The 19623-nt window shown below is 37.2% G+C and overlaps 3 protein-coding genes across 5 annotated transcripts; 2 read left to right on the plus strand and 1 right to left on the minus strand.

Annotated features, from left to right (window-relative positions):
- Window positions 1-348: 348 nt before the first annotated feature.
- Window positions 349-6388, plus strand: pms2 (PMS1 homolog 2, mismatch repair system component). Its single transcript, XM_043254281.1, has 15 exons — window positions 349-695; window positions 867-1006; window positions 1105-1191; window positions 1982-2084; window positions 2724-2907; window positions 2973-3140; window positions 3319-3416; window positions 3530-3629; window positions 3718-3802; window positions 4179-4331; window positions 4418-5246; window positions 5344-5511; window positions 5605-5705; window positions 5792-5961; window positions 6140-6388. The coding sequence occupies exons 1-15, from the start codon at window positions 682-684 to the stop codon at window positions 6281-6283; spliced, it is 2544 nt and encodes an 847-aa protein (XP_043110216.1). The 5' UTR covers window positions 349-681; the 3' UTR covers window positions 6284-6388.
- Window positions 6389-6922: 534 nt separating this feature from the next.
- rsph10b (radial spoke head 10 homolog B) lies at window positions 6923-11699 on the plus strand. Of its 2 annotated transcripts, XM_043253022.1 has the most exons (18): window positions 6923-7222; window positions 7289-7364; window positions 8124-8192; window positions 8316-8489; window positions 8573-8658; window positions 8761-8881; window positions 8958-9134; window positions 9207-9327; window positions 9418-9545; window positions 9631-9820; window positions 9910-10003; window positions 10074-10153; window positions 10257-10393; window positions 10460-10567; window positions 10634-10759; window positions 11002-11050; window positions 11211-11355; window positions 11524-11699. In XM_043253022.1, exons 1-18 carry the CDS (start codon window positions 6969-6971, stop codon window positions 11690-11692), a joined length of 2304 nt encoding a protein of 767 aa, XP_043108957.1. In that variant the 5' UTR covers window positions 6923-6968; the 3' UTR covers window positions 11693-11699. The 2 variants fall into 2 exon arrangements, with proteins under 2 accessions (XP_043108957.1, XP_043108956.1); XM_043253021.1 differs by having other exon boundaries at window positions 6923-7364.
- Window positions 11700-11750: 51 nt separating this feature from the next.
- Window positions 11751-19428, minus strand: dlgap5 (discs, large (Drosophila) homolog-associated protein 5). 2 transcript variants are annotated; one of them, XM_043253018.1, is made up of 20 exons: window positions 19294-19428; window positions 18361-18581; window positions 18090-18271; window positions 17949-18005; window positions 17582-17615; window positions 17410-17490; window positions 17203-17277; window positions 17048-17125; window positions 16903-16931; window positions 16597-16772; window positions 16254-16490; window positions 15910-15998; window positions 15551-15711; window positions 15347-15445; window positions 15018-15258; window positions 14004-14691; window positions 13863-13911; window positions 13040-13208; window positions 12894-12931; window positions 11751-12085 (listed from the first exon to the last, which is right to left on the minus strand). In XM_043253018.1, exons 2-20 carry the CDS (start codon window positions 18578-18580, stop codon window positions 11981-11983), a joined length of 2808 nt encoding a protein of 935 aa, XP_043108953.1. In that variant the 5' UTR covers window position 18581; window positions 19294-19428; the 3' UTR covers window positions 11751-11980. The 2 variants fall into 2 exon arrangements, with proteins under 2 accessions (XP_043108953.1, XP_043108954.1); XM_043253019.1 differs by lacking the exon at window positions 12894-12931.
- Window positions 19429-19623: the final 195 nt, after the last annotated feature.

The raw sequence follows: 19623 nt of genomic DNA on the forward strand, positions 1-19623 counted from the left end.
TTACCAGAAAATAGCATTAACGTTGTTGTTAATGTCAATGTTGTTGTGTCAGTGTCAGCTTCGGCTAATACTAAATCAAAACTTTTTACACAGTCCCTACTCCGACTACAACCGGCAGGATGATGAAACGTTTCAAAATAAAACATTGAAATCGGTACTTCAGTTTTATTACAATACTTCACAATCTGATACGTCAGTAAAATTAACTTATCAATAAACAATGAGAATATCAATCCATATGTGCAAAATGTAATTTCGATTAGACTTCAAAGAAAATAAGACGCGCTTAGTTAAAAATTAACTTAACTTAGTGTATAAAGGAAAAAAAAAACCGAAAAGGCAAAACAGTAAACCTTGTCTACACAGTTGATCACATGCTACGCAAAACACGTGGTGACCTGACGTTGTGCGTCACACCGCGGGAAACGTTCATACAGCGGCAGAGACCTATTCAATGTACGCGTTTATGGCATGTGAACTAATTAAAGTGTGTAGTTTATCAAAACTTATACCTTGTTGAAGCATTGGTTTTTCACACCGAGCGATGGAAACACAATAAATTCCCGCTCCTTGTTTGGCCTGAATACCGCAGGGAGCAAATGCTATCAAAAGACCCACAATGCAACACTTAAAGTAATCTTTAGTGAGTGACACTATATATTTATTTTGCTGCAGGAAAATATGTCAGACTCGAGGTAAGTGTTTCTTGCTTTGCATATTAATTTCAGTAGTTTTCTACATTATAACATCGAGAAATGGAAAAAAGACTAGTCTAGTGATATTATCTGCTATGCCGGACGTTCTGTTTCTGTAGTATTTTACTGTTGCTACTGTTCCCTTTCCTATTCTATCTTTTACATTCGTAGCACAGGTTCTGCTGGAGCTATAAAGGCAATAGACAAACAGTCCGTGCATCAGATTTGCTCTGGGCAGGTGGTGCTGAGTCTGGCCACAGCTGTGAAAGAGCTGGTGGAGAACAGCATTGATGCTGGTGCCACTAATGTCGGTGAGCTCAAGGGATGACAGCATGAGGAAACATTGCATTTTACGTTATGGTACATTTGATCAAGTGGGGGGTTTTTTTGTTTCGTTTTTTTCAAATAGATGTCAAGCTAAAAGACAATGGAATAGAGTTGGTGGAAGTTTCTGACAATGGAAAAGGCGTTGAGGAGGAAAACTTTGAAGGACTAAGTAAGTTGTCTTGTGGACATCAGGGATAAAAGACTGTGTTATGCTCACACTTCCTGTCAGATGTTAAATGAATGTTAAATTACTCTGAGGATGGTTTTGAATCCAGTTGTGCCTCCAACACACACACACACACACACACACATATACATACATATATACATTCATACATTCTGATGCTGTTTACACTATTCCATACTGTTGTATTTTTGGACAAGGTGTCTTTTACCATATATGTGTCCTTGAAAGTGATCAATAGCTTGTCAGGCGTGTATTTCTAGCTCCTGAACAGCTTCTTTCCATATATGTGTTCTTGAAGTTTTAAAGTCAGTTTTTTAGTCAGTTTACAGATTACTGTATTCCTTAGCCTACAGTTTCCTTCAGCTAGTGATAGAGATTAATACAAGAGGATAATAGTGTAATAGCTTCTCTTATCGATAGGCACAATTCTGTGTATTTTGCATTAAGATTAATGAAAAATCATCTACAAATACTGCTTAATAATTTTTGTGGTAACTGAATAATTTCCGAAGGATCAGGTGAAACCGGAATTGAAAATTCAACTTTGCCATCACAGGCATAAATTATTTTTTAAAATATATAAAGCATATTGAGCAGTTCTTTTAGATTGCAATACTACTTGACAATATGATTGTTTTTATTACTGCATTTTTAATAATAAAAAAAAATCGGCCTTTTGAGCATGATACTTCTTTTAAAAACATTATAAAATCTAAATGATTTTTAACTTTTGAACGGGAGTAACTTATTTGTGTCCTTTCAACTTCTGCAGCTTTAAAACATCACACCTCTAAGCTGAGAGATTTTTCTGACTTGATACATGTGGAGACATTTGGGTTTCGCGGTGAAGCTCTGAGCTCCCTTTGTGCTCTTAGGTAACACTTTACTTTGAATTTGTCCTGATCTTACAGCAAGAGATATGATGTTATGATAATATTATTATAGTACAGTGATGATCTCATAGTTGTTCATGCTTTGATTTCTTGTTTTAATAATCTTTTCATTAATCTTTTTAGTGCTTTCTTAAAGAACACTCCTTTTGCAAATAGGCTCATTTTCCAACTCCCCAAGTGTTAATAAGCCGATCTCTGGGTCTGGCACTTTTACCATAGCTTAGCATAGATGCATCATTTTAAAATGCAATTTATTTCTTTAATGTAGTATTTTCAGCAGCCTTTATTGGCCAGCAGGAAAACAGTTGTGCTGCTTAATAGTTTTCTTCAGCCTAGAAAATCACAATTTTTCATTTCACACTGGTCTTTGTGAAAAAGAAACGAGAAAGAAAGTAAAGTTTTAAATAGGAAACATTTTTAAACTCTTTGGTCATTTTTGATGCTACTGGTCTAGTTGGATTCAATGATCTATGCTAAGCTATGTTAAAAGTGCTATCGCCAGACCTGAAGATCACCTGAATGGTTCCAAAATGTTAAAACTCAACTTATTAACTTTGTGGGAGTTGGAGAATGAGCCTATTAAAAAAAACTGTTATTTTATACTGTTTTATATGATCGCAGTGATCTTAATGTTGTGACCTGCCATGAGAGCGCCCAGATCGGAGCTCGGCTGGTGTATGACCATGATGGTCGCCTCTCTCAACGTGTGCCACATCCCCGTCAGCATGGCACTACTGTCACTCTGCAAAAGCTCTTCTCCACGTTGCCTGTTCGACACAAGGAGTTCCAGCGGAACATCAAAAAGGTTAGCTGCGAGATACTTGGGAACGTGGGTTTGCTAAAATGAAATTAACCAGAGTTTCTTCACAGGAATATTCCAAGATGATTTTCGTCTTGCAGTCCTACTGCATCATCTCCACTGGTGTGCGTATTACGTGCACCAACCAGATGGGACAAGGCAAGCGCACTACAGTATTATGCACCAGTGGCAGTAACAGCATGAGAGACAACATTGGAGCTGTGTTTGGACCTAAACAGGTGAGAATTACTTGTTTTTTTAAATTTAAGAAGATAAATTACAACATATTACGACAAATACAACACGGTTTTATTATCATATTAAAGTACATGTGTTATTTTATTATTGTACATATATTTATTTTATTATTTATGCTTGCTGTTTGACAGCAACAGTCATATTTTTACTTGTCCACAGCTACAAAGTTTAATTCCCTTCCAACAAATATCTCCCAATGAATCAACCAAGGAAGACTATGGCCTCAGTGGGGTAGATGTTCCTAAAGACCTTTTCAGGTGAGTTTTTCTGTGTAATCATTCATTTGTTTGTCCGCTTGTTACCAATTTTTGCAAATAAGATAATGAAAACCATCTTATAACTTGTAATATTTGATATTATTAAATTCTAGCATTGATGGGTTTGTGTCACAAGCGGATCATGGTGTTGGTCGAAGTGCCACTGACAGACAGTTTTTCTTTATCAATAAAAGACCTTGTGATCCAGTAAAGGTATGATCTTTTTATTTAAGCGTGCATTAATTTGTTAATTTAATTTATATGTACGAAATCTTCATCTTCGTGTTTTTTCCCCCCCAAGGTCTCCAAGCTTGTGAATGAGGTTTATCACATGTATAATCGGCATCAATATCCTTTTGTTGCTCTAAACATTACTGTTGCTTCAGGTAACAATCAATAAATTATATTGTATATAAAAGTGTATACTGTATTGTTCATAATTTGATTTTAATTCATCAAACGTCAAAAAAAAAGGAAAGCTATTAAGCAGCACAACTGTTTTCCTGGCCAGTAATGGCTGCTGAAAATACTGATATAGAAATAAATTGCATTTTAAAATAATTACAAAAGAAAAACATTTTTAATGATAATTCACAGTATTATTTCATTATTATTTATTTAATATGATTTTCATCTTACCAACCCAAACATTTGAAAGGTAGAGTATCTAATGCAAATTCTGGAAAATATAAATGCTAAAAATGCTCAATTTGATGATACTTGTCATTTATCCCTTTGTTTTGATTCTATGTTTCAAATTAGACTGTGTCGATGTGAATGTAACTCCAGACAAACGTCAGATTCTTCTACAAGAGGAAAAACTCTTGCTGGCAATTCTTAAAAGCTCACTCATTGCTATGTTTGAGACTGGTGTCAATAAAATCAGTCTCAGTCACATTACTCCAACAATTACCAGTAAGTATGTCGGACCTTTTAAGACATGCAATAAGACATGTGTCTTGAAGTGTTATTACAGATGTTGATGTTGTTCTTCATTAAAGACTTGGGCAGACCAATCGAAAGAAGTGCTGGTTCAGAAGATCAGGATACACATTCTGTCTCTGAAGCACTTACAGATAATGTACCCCCAAAGACGTCCTTCAATCTTGCTGGACTTAAAGAAGCATTTTCTAAACATCAGCTTCCTGGAACTGGCTCAAAACATCATAAAGCTGCTTGTGCTGGTCCCTCTCAGAAGAAAATGTTTTCCTTTGTGAGCTCTTCTAAAAAAATGACAGACATTATAAAGTCCTCTACTAGTTTCTCTGCTGTTTCTTCCATTAAAAAATCAACTGTTTGTCTAGCTAAATATAAAAGCACCTTTGATGGTGATGCTGAAGATTCTGGGGCAGCAAACCAAAACTCAGCTGAAGATGATGCAGAGATTCTACATGAAAATAGTTCTGAGTCAGTTTTATACCCTACTACACATGAAACGGATGTTAAAGCTGAAACTATTGATGAACCTGTATGTGAGAAGTTCTGGAGTTCTACAACTTTGTTGCCGGAGAGAAAGTCAGAACTTTCTGAGGACAGATTTTCCAGTCCTGAAGCTAAAAGAGCTCGACATGAAGCTGAACCTCTAGCTGAAAGCTGTTTGGTGGATTCCAAAAACAAGAACGCTTCTCTGCAAATGGATTCACCCACGAGCATTAAGAAGAAAACAGCCCTTTTGCAGTTTTCTCTACAAGAACTTTCTAAAAAGATGCAGAGGCTAAAGGCTCAGAAGACAGAGAACAATGATCAAGAGCCAAAATATAGACTGTTCAGGGCGAAGATTAACCCTGGTGAAAACCAGAGTGCTGAGGATGAGCTTAAGAAAGAAATAAGGTTACATTTAATATTTAGATTAATCTCTTAATTAAAATATAATAATAATAAAGTTGCCATTTACAACAAAACTGCCAGTTTCTACTTTTTCTTGCAGCAAAGATATGTTCAAGGATATGGAAATTATCGGTCAGTTCAACCTGGGTTTTATTATCACCAAGCTAAAATCCGATCTTTTCATAATTGACCAGCATGCCACAGACGAAAAGTACAATTTTGAGATGCTACAACAGAATACGGTCTTAAAGGGACAGCGACTCATTGTGTAAGTCACACTCTGCAGAGATAAGCAAAACCGAAAATAAGTTTTTTTTTGTTTTTTTTTTTAAGATAACTTATTTTCTTTCTTAATATGCAGTCCACAACATCTCCACCTTCCAGCAATCAGTGAAACCGTGCTTATGGAAAACCTTGAAATCTTCAGAAAGAACGGTTTTGACTTCCTCATTGATGAGGATGGTGAGTTATGCTGTAATAGTGTTTCATGCAGTATCTTATAGGGTACCTTTTCTGCCAGATTAACATAGGACAGTGTTGTTTTTCAGGTCAGGTTATGCAGAGGGTAAAGCTGGTGTCTTTACCTACAAGCAAGAATTGGACCTTTGGCCCAGGTGACATTGAAGAGCTCATCTTCATGCTTAGCGACAGTCCTGGAGTCATGTGTCGACCTTCTCGAGTTAGGCAGATGTTTGCATCTAGAGCATGTCGCAAATCGGTGAGTGCAGTAGGTTTTTATTCTTGTCAGATTTTTTTTCCAGCCTGGTTCTAACCGACCTGCTATTTATCAGCTGTACCGAAATAAATACCTGTAAGATAGAATAGAATGTGTGATTGAGCTTTTGCGTGTTTGTGTTTTAGTCTTGAAAGGTTTGTTAATGTGTCTGTTTACCCAGGTGATGGTTGGCACTGCCCTGAACACCAGTGAAATGAAAAAACTTGTGCTTCACATGGGGGAAATTGAACAGCCCTGGAATTGTCCACACGGTAGACCAACCATGAGACACCTTGCTAATCTGAATATGGTTTCTCAGGACTGAAGCAGCTACTTGTTTTTGCTGATTTTCCCAATGTTATATTAACACTATTGTTTTAATAAAGTATTTTAATAATTGTATTTTTCAAATAAAGTACATTTTTCATTATGTGCTGTCAACCCTTGTGTTGATGTTGTAACTGTAATGTTGCTTTTTTTCTTTTTTTTTTTACTATGTATTTATTATTTTGGTAACACTTTACAATAAGGTGTCATTTGTTAACAATAGTTAATGCATTAACTAACATGAACAAACAATGAACAAAGCATTAATTACACTGTTTATTTACTTTGTTCGTGTTAATGTAAACAGAGTTGTCCATTGTTATTTATGTTAGTTCATGCATTAACTAATGTTAATGTAACACCTTTTTGTAATAACACATTAATAAATGCTTAAATTAAAATTAAAGAACTAATGTACCTTATTGTAAAGTTTTACCAATATTTATTTAAATTAAACAGATTTTACATTTCCAAATCCAATCCAGTAATAATTATTGAATAATTGAATTGAAAACTTACAGGTTATATTTTAATATTTGCGTTCAACACATCCTCGTAATTATTTTGGCAAGTCTAACTTGCCGTACTTGCGTTCCCTAGCAACCGATAGCGCGTTACTATGTACGTTCCGCTGGGATTCCGGTCGGTGTATTAGCGAATATTTCTACCTCTCTGCACCAGCGATGGCTAAAGGACACCAAATGAAAAGTTCTAACAGATCTACACCAGAAGCAACGTTTAGTAAAGCGTTTGGAGAGTCCTCCACTTCAAGTTTACGGTCAGAGTCCGTCGCAGAGCCAGACGATGTTCAAAACTCACCGAGTTCCACTGTGTGTTCCGCATCTGCCGTATCTCTGCCCACGAATGACCACCAGCAGAACCACGAGCATGATCAGTGCCGCAAAGTCCCCATTCTTCACCATATTATAGTGGAAAGGTTAGACGCTCATTCTTGCAAAAATGATAACACCCAGATTTGTTGGTTAATTGTGTTTGTTTTCAGATATGAGGGTGATAAGAGCGGAGACATGTTTCATGGAGAAGGTGTGGCTTATTTTCAAGGTGGTCACATTTACAAGGTGACTGATGAATGACTGGACTAATCTTTAGAACCTGGGACCCCAGTATAAATCTAATTCAAGTATAATTGAATCTAATTAAAATTATAATAATTGACCTAAATTACTAAAGTTAAATTATACATTACCTATCAGATGTTAGTTAGAAAATTAAAAAACTGTTAATAGAAATATCTGAAAACATAAGTTGTATACTTTTATACATTCTCTATTAAAGGAATAGTTCACCCAAAAATGAAAATTCTGTCATCATTCACTCGCTCTCAAGTAGTTAAGAACCTGTATGAGTTTCTTGGGTCACCTTTGACTTTCATAGTAGGAAAAACAAAATATGGAAGTCGACTGGACTCAAAACGGCCCGGTTACAAACTTCAAAATATCAAAAACTTTCAAAATATCTTCCTTTGCGTTCGGCAGAACAAAGAAATTCATACAGGTGTGGAATTACTCGAAGGTGAGTAAATTATTACAGAATTTTCATTTTTGAGTGAACTAGTAACACTATCCCTATACCTCCTTACATTTACATTATAACGGAACATTTCAATTACATTATGATTTGTTTATATAACTTCTCATATTATAGATTAACTATGAATAACAACTGTTCAATATGTAAGTACATTGTAATTGTAGAGAATAAAACATTTACAATGTTAGTGTTTTGTATTTCATTCTTGCTGATAAAATACACGTTCTTGTCATTGGTTTTTTCAAATGTCCATCAACAGATCAGCTGATTTATTTTGCGATCCTTAGGGTAGTTTTTCACATGGGTTAATGCATGGCCATGGTGAATATATCTGGTCAGACGGTTTAAAATATCAGGTACGTAAAAAGTTAAGTTGACTCCATCTTCATTTAAAGTTTCAAACAAATCACATAATACCCCATACACTTGCAGGAGTTTCACCAAATATTACAAAAATTCCTTCCTGTTGCATTTGGCAGGGTGATTTCAAATTAAATGTTCCTATGGGAAATGGGACTTACACCTGGTTGGATGGCAGCACTTATAAAGGAGAGGTGCACAAAGGTGTCCGTCATGGAGTCGGAGTGTATAAGTGTGCCAAAACCGCTACCGTGTACAGAGGTCAGTGGTATCTGGGCAAAAGACAGGGGCAGGTATGTACATACACACATCTACTGTCTCAGTATTCCCCACATGTATTTAATAATACATATCTTCACTCTTGTGATGGTTACAGGGGGTAATGCACTATAACCAAGCAGACACGTCATGGTACAAGGGAGAATGGGTGAATAATTACAGAGAGGGCTGGGGAACCCGATGGTAAGTGATATTAATGCACATCTCTATCATTTTTATCATCGGTTTAATATTAAGCTCCGCCCAATATGCAAACTACAATTAAATTTTTTTGTTTTGCTAAAGTTACCCATCTGGAAATGTATTTGAGGGACAATGGAGGAACAATGCTCGGCATGGAGAGGGAACGATGAAATGGGTTCAGTTGGATCAGCAATATAGTGGGCAGTGGGTAAACGGCATTCAGGTCCGTTTAACGATGCCCACATTATGTCCGATTTCATATAATTTTGTACTGAGCAGAAGTTTCTTATTTTATGTAGGATGGAAAAGGAACGCACACATGGTTGCGTAAAAGAGTTCCGTGCTCTCAGTATCCCCGTATGAACGAGTACACGGGAGAATTCGCTCAGGGCATGCGTCATGGCCAAGGACAGTTCTTTTATGCCAGCGGGGCTGTGTATTGTGGAGAGTGGAAACGTGACAAAAAACATGGACAGGTAAAGCACCTTACAAGTGATGAAGATCTGATATGGTTTTGTGATTGCAATACAGCGGATGGTCTTTTGCAGGGGAGGTACACTTTTGAAAATGGACGGGTGTATGAAGGGGAGTTTATTAGGGACTGCATGGCTGAATTTCCTGCCTTCACTCCTGGCCTAAGTGGAATTACGACTCCTTTTCCAGACGAGAGTAAGTAACATTCATGGACAGAAGCTAAATATATTATCAGCTATTAGTTTATGTATTTCTTTAATCTAATAGTGTTTATCTCTGTATTAGATGATACATCAAACAGAGCGTCACAGTCAAGTACTAGCTCCTCACCACTTGGGTCCGACATGGTTTTGAACATTCAAGCCCTATTAAGCAAATTCCCTGAAGCCCACAGAGATCAAGAGTTTAAACAGGTTTTTGTCCTATTTTAAGATGAATCCTAAGGTAAATCCAGAGCCAAATATGTGTGTAACTACTATTTTATTTACATCCGTTTAGGTGGAATTTGCAGTAGTGAGACACATTGGTTTGTTAAGGGAAATATACAGCTTCTACAGCCGCCTTGGACATGAGCAGTCTTCAGACAAAATATTCCCCCTCACCCACCTGCAGTTCTCTCGCTTTCTCATGGACTGTAAAGTTCACCAGCATGGAATCACATTAGCGCAAATGGATCGTCTTATCAACGGTAACGCCTTTGCGCATAAGAATGTTAAGCTTTTCTTTTGCCACAAAATCTACTACAAATAATTCAACGTTTTGCTTGTTGTCATATAGATGAGGTTCATTCTCCTTTTGCTGCCATTTTACCGAGAGAGTGCGTCAGTTATATTATCATTGTGGCATATCATATTTGCCACAAAGATACTGAGTGAGTATATTCATACCACAATAAAAAAAATTATGCTTTCATCTAGTCACAAATTATTGTTGCGTTTTAGATCCTCTAACAACGTACTCGCAGCATGTTTTTCGGAGCTCATGAGGCAGAACATCATTCCCAATGCGAAACATGTAAAAGGTAGAGAAATAAAAATGTTATTATATGTAAATACCCTTTAATAACCCTGTTACATAGATGTAGTACTATTATTCTGGAAAACTAAACGTTATATATTTTTCAGGGCTTCTGTTCTGCCATCCTGTCGTTGCATATAACTATTCAGACAGATGCTGGAAAATTTACCAGGACCTGTGCAAAGCCAGTTCAGTCCAGTCTGACACAATCTTGACTGCAAGACAATTTGTCTGGATGCTTAAGGTAACAGGCCCCAGATCTAGCTAAGAATTATTCATACATGCTTCTTACACATAGTCTTGTTCACAGGACCTCTGTCTATATGACAGTGAGCTAACGGTGTCTAAAGCGTTAGAGATCCTCTCTGTGGACAATCCTGCAATTTTTGATGGAACCTACAGCAACCTGGACTTGGAGGTCAGTAGCTGCTGGTGTCTGGTTGATGATATTTCGATTCAACTTGATAAATGATTATGGTTGTAGGTGAGCTTTCTGGAGTTCTTTGAGGCATTGTTGGGCTGTGCTGAGGTGAAAGGCCAAGGAATTCAAACTGAAGTTGAGAGCCAGATCGATACAAATCATCAGGACACTGTTTTAAGTTCACTTCAGGTCTGTGCCTATTCCCTAATTGAAGTTACATCATTGAAACATTTTTTTTCTTTTTACTTTTAAGAAAGAAATCACCCCTTTTTAGCACATTCTCCCATGTTGATGGTACAAAGTCTTGTGAGATTTGTAGAGATATGACTCAATCTCACATTAAGTGAATAATTATCCACTTTATTATGGTTGGGTTTGAAGTTAACCAAACTGTCTCCATTAAAGTGTGCTCATCTTTTGAAATGTTTCAGTCATCCCTATCCGAGGAGACGGAGCAAAGTCCTGTGCTTGTTTTCAAAGGTTTGACTTCACAAATTCATTCTTCATGGTCAGTCTTGTTACACAAATAGGAGGCCTCTTAATTACTGTAATATGGTTATACTTCATATACTTTGTCCACAAACAGTACATTTCTCCATCTTAGTTTATGGCTAATAGTGGGATACTTTTGTATTCTCAGAGACAAAACAGAACAACTGGATGAAGAAAAACTTCTTCACTCAGATATTTTTCCCTGCTTACGAGCACAGTATGGAGCTGCAGGAGGAGAGACTTGAACTGAGACAAAAGAAAAAAAATTCAGCTGCAGAGGCTGAAACTGCAAGGTATTTAAAAATTAGTGCCTTCTCCTTATTCCAAGAAAAGTTTTACAAATGCCACTGAAGACTGATCATTGTGTCAGTCTATACTTGCTGCATTTATTGGGTCAGAATGTCAATATTCTCAATCTTTTAAAGCTCATTTAAATATTATCAAAATTAATTTTTCTCCAGATGTATAGAAAAGCTGGAGGCTAAGGAAACACAAGAGGAAGATGACAATGGAGAGATTTCAAACAATGATGTTAATTGCTTGCCTTCTACCCCCATGACCCCTGTAACCTCCACCGCATCGGTCATTTCAAAACAGTCAGTCACAAGTGGTAATAAGAAAAAGAAGTAAATCCACAGAGGATATTGTTTTTTCTTATTTAATTGGCTTCCACAAAATCTTTTGACATTAAAAGCTTTAAAAATATTTTCTGAGGTCAGAACTGCATAGAAATATTGTGGTATCTAAATATGCTAATTATGGAGTACAAAAAGTAGAAAACAAATTAGTATCAAAAGGAGCCTAATTCAACAAACCAAAAGACATCTAATTTATGCACAAACCAAAAAAAAAAAAAAAAAAAAAAAAAGTATATAAAAAATAAAATTATCCACATCCAAAGAGTGAGTGGATGTGCTTTTATTTGTATGTGGGAGGTGTGAATGTGATCAGGTCACGTTCACACACCGACTGCCTCACTTTCTCCTTCCGTTCCGGAGAGAACAGCAACAGATTCTCCGACATCTGAAACACCAGAAAACAAGATCTTTATAGAAAAATACAATTATAATTGTAATTGTGAAGTTGTGATGTAGTGGTTGAAACAGTTCCCACAGTCATGGAAAACATGAATAATTTTAAAATTTTGACTTCTAAGCCTGGAAAAAAAAAAAAAAAAAAGCTACACACCCCCGGGGGAGTTAACATGTCTACTGAAGCAGATCGATGGGTTTTTGCAACAAAAATATTTCTATTTTTAAATAAGCAACAGCTGTGTGCTAGTTTGTGAGTGAGTGGAAGTCCGGCTTCTTGGCTGAAGTCTGTCTCGACATAAGCCATGTTTATATAAAAGAATAGATGGACAGAGCAATACTAAATGCTAGTAACAAATTAAGTCAAAAACAAGTACAAAATAAATTAAGTCTGAGAATTTCACTACAAGAATTAATGTACCTTATGTCATGCCAAGTCAGGTCAGTTAAGAAGCCAGAACTCGACTCTCTCAACACATACATAAATTTAAAAATACAAAATCCCATCGATCCGTATAAGAAGTTCGATCCGTAGTTTAATAGCCTCTATCCACCAGCATTACCAAGCTTGGAAGAGCCAGGGTTCATCTGAAAGAAGAAAGTTATATACACCTAGGATGGCTTAAGGGCAAGTAACTAATAGAATCTCATTCTTAAATCAAATGCAATAAATCCAATTAATAAAGTAAACTAACAGTTGCCTGCAAGAATTCTTTTAAGTATCAAGATGGAAAACTGTAGGAAACCCTGCTGAAAGACAAAGAGGGCATGAAAGTTCATAAAGAAAAGTCTTAACTCACCCGACTGATCTGGGGTGAGAACACCATTCCAGGAAGAGCTGAGACAGGAGTGCATGAAAGAAAAGTGTGTGTGAGTGCCCATGTGCCCCCCAAAACCACATGTGAGCATTTAACATTTGTGATGTGATGTCAGGGACACAAACTACCTGTTGCCAAGACATCATATGGGCGCTCATCCGCCTGAGTCACCGGACTCTCCATCTCAGCATCTACTGCCCCAAGAGAGAACCTCTCTGCTGCAGGACTCTGTGCAGGAGACATGCTGTATCTCATTGTCGGCTGCAGGTAACGCTCAATGTCCAAACTGGTAGCACCCTGGAAATAGTGCATCTGATTATGATTCTCAAACATATCCGTTTAAAAAAAAAATGCAATTATTAGTGCCAATATTTCCTAATTTTTTTTTTTGTTATCAGCCATTTTAAAATCAGATTTGCTGATCATATACTTAAGCAGCTTTCATCAAGTGTCTTTATTATCATTTCTTACATTTTTAAACACCTGGCATACATATATAAAAAAGTAATTCGTTTACTTTATCTGTAATTATTATTGGCCCTGAAAAACATGTGACCCTGGACCACAAAAATCAATCACAAGGGTTTATTAATTTCCCCAATTGTACTTCTACAAAGCTGCATAAACAAGCTTTTCAAGTAAGCTTTGTGAGAATAGGACTATATAAAATGTGGATACAAATATTTGTGCAACCTTTGCCTGTGTCCATGGTCACATATCGGTTGATGCCTAACATTTATATCCATTTTGGGATGAACAGTAACTGACTGTCTCATTGTCAATAATTTTTCAATGATTTAAAATGTATGCAACACAACAAATATGTACAATACAGATTACACTTAAGAGAGAATAAGGGGTTTTAAAAGATCAATGCGATATAATTATCAATTAATAACCCATTTGGTAGCAAACATTGTGCATCTATAGTTAGATTTTCTAGACAATTACCTCAGCATCTTGATTTCCAGTCATTTCAACATCCATGCTGATTGGAGATCTGTATAGACAGAAGGAAAGAGTATATAAGATTATCAACCACAAAACAAGAATTCACGCAATGAACCAATATACACATGAAGTATAGCATACCCATTAATGACTGGAATGATGACCTCATTACAGAGAGCTGTAGAAACTGTGAGATCTTTAGTTGGTGTGGACAGCATCAGGGTCGGTGAAGCAGGTCCACAGACACTGGGTTCCACGTCTGGTTCTGAAGAGCTATGAGATGAGCCCTGGGATGGAGTTTCTACACCAGCATCTGCTCCAGGCTGGACATGCAAACTCTCTTCAGAGACTTCACAAGAAATGTTCTGTGGTGGTTCCTCCTGTGAAGGGAGCATAGACTCTGGAATGCATTCTTTATGTTGAGGTTCTGAAGAATCAACAGCTGGCTCATCCTGACTGGGTGAGTCATGTGTTTGGGCTACTGGACTGTTTTCAGTTCCGTTACTGATATCTGGTTGGGTGTGTTGGATACTGGTAGAGCTTAAGTCAAAATGAATACGGCTGTTGGAGCGGTCTGGTGAAACATTTTGGTTGTGGTCAGGAACAATCTGAAGAGCTCTGGGTGACTGTGGGAGGGCCTCAGCAGAACGTATAGGAGTGGCAATAGGTAATGCATCTGTTTGATGGGTTGGAAGTGGTGTGGCAGACGAGCTAGGTAGAGGGGAAGCGTGAGAAACTGCAGTGGATCTGCACTGCCTGCCTGGAGTGCTAAACTTAGAAATACAGGGTGAAGAAACTGCACTGGTTCGACACGATCTTCTAACAGCACCTAAAAACAAGAGAATGATCTATATTAAAATAAGGATATTGGGTTAGGTTAAAAAGGTTAAGCAAGAAAGCAATTAAGTTAAGCTTGAAATACAAGGAGTATTATGAACATAACTTTAATCTGTAAGCTCAAATATATTGCTATAACTCTGGTAGGCCTGGACTACAGTTTAATCCTATAGTTTTAAATTGGAGCCAGTAATGAGAAGAGAGAGAGCGAGAGAGAAGCTATAAAACTTCATTAAATATCATCACTTGTTTGAGTTTAAGCTAGCTGCTCCGAGACACTCATGCTTAGCACACACCCACGCACGATTTCAGTATTACCTGATGGCTTGACTGGACTTTCGACCTGGAAGAACCCTCCATTAAACACCACGGTCTGTGCAGGCAGTGTGATGGCAGGGGCTGCAGGTTCAGAGCTCGAGTCATCCTGGATGTTGTCTGAAGTCTCAGTGGCTTTCTGTTCAGCCTGCTTGGCTCTCATTGCAGCTTTTACAGCAGCAAGTCGACTCTTAGCTGCGGCACTGGCACCTGTTCCAGCCTTTCCTCCCACGACAGGAGGCTTCTGTAGGAGAAAAGTATAGAATATGAGAATTACACAATTCCTCTCTTTAAAATTATACTCTAAAAATAGTGCTGATAACATTGTTTACTTTGGCCACTCTTTTTCTGACAACAGGCCTGACTTCCTCTTTCCACTCCCTTGCTTCTGCCTCTTTCAAGGCATTAAATTTCTTGTTAACATCTTCCACCTGTTTAAAAAATAAAAAAATACAACAATAAAAACAAGGCTTGGAAAGAATTAAAAAAAAAAAAAAAACAACATTAAAAATTTTTTATAAATAACATCAACCTACCTGAAAGTACACCATGTCCCAGAAACCCTGTAAGTCAGTGCAGGTTGTGATTTTCTCTCCACGGCAAAAATCGCAGTCATCCACTAGCCCGCTGAACTGGCCAAAGCGCTCCTTCATCAACAGTCTGGCCTGGCCCACAACAGTACGCATCTGGTCTCGTGCTGCACAAAGAGCGGAAAATATACTTACTCCAAATAACATTTGATGTGTATTAAAAATGTCTACATATAAATGTGCTGATTAAATAAGGTGGTGTCATTTTCGCATGTAGTTTTGGCAGAAAAAAAATAAAATAAATCCTTTTTGGTACCTGGTTAGATTACAGTGAATTAAAATACTTGTCAAAACTAAAGACTTACTCTCCTCTGGGATAGAAGTATCATCAAATCGTGACTCCCACAGCTCAGAAAGTCCAGTTAAACGCTCAGTCTCACTTACCATCACTGCCCTAATGAAACAACATATTACGGTTTTAAAGATTAAGAAAAAAACAACAACATTCACTTATTTTGCTAAGGTGCATTGCATTGATCAAAAGTGACAGTAACAGCATGTATGTTACAAGAGTTGTAATTTAATTGTATATTGTTTTAATTGTTCAAACAATACTGAGGGGAACAAAAGGTTGTATAAAGTACTATAACATACTGCTAACAACTCCAACTTTAACAGTTCTCTTAAGGATAGTAGAGATCTGCCTCACCTGAAATAGGCGACATCATGTTGAGGCTCCAAGGGGGCCAAGGGAGGAGATGGTGCTGTAGATATAGACAGCTGAGGGGAGGATGGGGCTGGAGGGGTTGAGGACACTGAGGGGGGGTTGGCAGGATGATTTGGAGGGGTTGACGGAGGTGGTGGAGAGGAGGAGACAGATGGAGTAGGGAGAACAGGTTTTGGAGGAGAGGGGAATGTAGGTTCAACATTGCCATCAGAAAGAAAGCTATGAAAAAGAAAAACAAAGTATTTTTAACCAACCTGAAATATACAATTATGAAGCAACTTGTTAGAAACTTGTTAGAGTTTGATATATATAAAAACCTTGGTACCTCGGTGAGAGGAAGGCACTAGCTGAACGTGGAGAGAGAGGTGCAGGCTCGAATGAGCTCAGACCCACAGGAGGTTGGAACACAAATCCCTGAGGGGCAAATGAAGGGGCAGCAGCTTTGGGTTCCTCTTCCTCGGGTTTCAAAGAACCAATTGCAGTGTCCTTTTTCTCAGCAGTCTTTAAAAAAAAAAAAAATAATAATAATAATAATAATAATAATAATAATAATAATAATAATAATAATAAACAAACAAACATTTCAAAAACAGCCCACAACCAATTAAGCCAAAAAGAAATGAAACCATACCTTATTTTTAATAACTGCCTTTGCGTTGCCTAAGAACGATAATAAAATATATTCAATACTTCTAAAATGATGTAACATTACTGCCTTATAAGCAACGCTATAGCAATATCATTGTACAATATCAGAAAATAACTATCCTTCTTACTTTGTCCATCTTTCTCTTTGCCTGAAGAGGGCGCTACAGGACATTTAACAGTTGATCTCGTTTTTGCAGTCGTTGAATCTAAATCACAGAGAAAGTGGCTTTCATGCATGCGACACAAGTACAGCAAGGCTTAAAATGTTATGATATAAACTAACCAGTAAGTGGTTTAACCACAGCTACTGTTGTTTTAGCAGCCGATCGTGTGGTTGGACCTCTCACAGATGGTTCAACTATAAAAGAAATCAAAGCAAAATCATGCTCTGCATGGGGTCCTAATTCAAGAGTATACTGCGGTTCAAAAGTTAGGGGTCAGTCAAACTGCGTCTTTTACATCTTCCTAAATGTAATGAAATAGATTTTACCCGTAGCTGTTCTGGTTTTGGTGGTAGTCACAGGTTTTGAGTTAGTCTTGGCTGAAGTTCTGGTGGTCAACACATTTTCCACTGTACAAACACAAAGATTGTTCAACAACATGAAGGCACTATAGTTTGTTGAGTCACATTAGGTAATACAAAAATATTAAACCCAACAAACCTTTCTTTGGAACAGCATGTCTGTCTGTTGCTGGCTGTAACATAAAATAGGTAAATAAGCTATAGAACACATTTACAACATTTGTTTACATGACAACAAACATTATTAATTTAGAAGTTTGGTGATGGCAAGATTTCTTTTAAATTAAATTATCTCAAGCCATTATTCTAATCTTCAATGTCATATGATTTCTGCATAAATCATTCTAACATGTTGTGTTGGCTCTCAAGAAACATTTTTTATTATGTTTTATTTTTACATACAGATCACAGATTTCTTAAAAGGTAATATACATTAAAGACAAAATAATGTGTGCATTTTAATCCCAGTGACATAGAAAGTAGACACTTCAGCTTTTAAACAATACCTTTTGGCTATGCATCATTGAGCGGGTCACTCGTGTGGTCTGGTTAGTTTCTGTGATCTGTCATGATGAGGAATGAGATGACAAATTAGGTATCCTTTATTAAAGTCTAAGATTTTTCTAACCATTATTCCCATCACTCACCTTGCCCCTGCTTTGTGGAGCAGTGTTTGAAGGCAGATACCCGAGTGGCTGTGGCTTATACAGGCCGACCTTAAATACACCTTTCTTCTCTTTTTCTCGCTTTACCTTCTCCTTCTGTAACATCTTGTTTTCTTTGTAACGGGCGAGCATCTTCTTTCTCTCCTCAACAGCAGCATTTACATCTGTTGAGAACAACTGCAACTACTTAAAAAAAAGAAAAGAAAAAGGCCATAGCAAAACCGTACCAAACAGAAATAACTATGATATTGACCATTAGCTGCCTTTGTTTTTGATGCTTTGTCTTGGGTGGCCATGAGAATGGATGCATCCATTGAGAGCTCGATCTCTGGCAGATTGTCCAGGTGTCTACGCAAGTTCTGGATCTTCTCTCGGTTCTCTTTTTGAGACTGAGACCGGCGTCTGGACATCTTCAGCCGGATCATAGACACACTGCTGTCCCGCTTGTACAGGTGAGCAAAGCGAGAGTCCATCCTATAAGAGTTTTTACAACAGGAACATAATCATTGAAGGTAGATTCACAGCTTATCTATAAATATGCCTACTTTAAATGTAATAATTCAACTCATACATTTTGCTTAGTTAGGACAGCTTATCTATAGAAAGCTTATCGACAATTACAAGGGAGATTAGACGCGTTCATATCTTTGTTTTTGACATCAAAGGCTGCGTTTCCAATTAAACTTACAATAACTTAAAATAACGTTCGTTTCTTGTTTGCTGCCCTGGCAAAAACATGAATTATGTCTCTGTAAGATGTCTCTGTCTCTATTGTGTTCTTTTATTTATTTCATGCTGTCTTCATGTAATGTTAAATATTTTTCTCTGAATAGTCACAAAACATATTGTTTTTAGTTAAACAAACAAATCCAACCAAAACAAGCAGCAGAAATCTAAAAAGTAAAACAACTAACGTTTCTTACAGAAGGTCCGACTTAAGAGTTGTACTTGATATCACTTTTAGAAAGTCAATTTCGTAACCAAATCCTTCAAAATCATGTGTGGCATTTATTTTGTACTTCAAACGTAATATCATGGCTGAATCAACAAATATCGCAATTTCGCAAAGTCAGACGTTTTACTTTTGCACTTGTACACGGTGACATTTTATTCGGCGTTGAGTTCACGTTTAACAAACTAAGCGGGATTTCATCTGTTTGAAAAAATAATACGAGATGTTTCTTACCTTTATGTTATGGTGAGTTACGCGAGTCCAAAACTGTTATATTAAGACACGAAATGATTCACAATATTTATATTCTGTAACGTTTACCTGCCTATCGCGTACGGCATGCAAGATGGCGGGCAGGTTTTGAAAAATGATTACAGCTCTTCTGATTGGCTGCTCTTCTCTCCGTTGATTGGTTAGATTCGGAGGACGCGTTATGCACCGCCCACTTATAAATCCTAAACACCGACGTGACGCAGGCGGCTGAACATATGATATATCAGCTGTCGAGGACATTTCAAAATATTTTTCTATTTTTGGCTCAACTATAAACAATTAATCGGTTAC

This window comes from Puntigrus tetrazona, chromosome 12 (genome assembly GCF_018831695.1).
Source record: "Puntigrus tetrazona isolate hp1 chromosome 12, ASM1883169v1, whole genome shotgun sequence".
Lineage (NCBI taxonomy): Eukaryota > Metazoa > Chordata > Actinopteri > Cypriniformes > Cyprinidae > Puntigrus > Puntigrus tetrazona.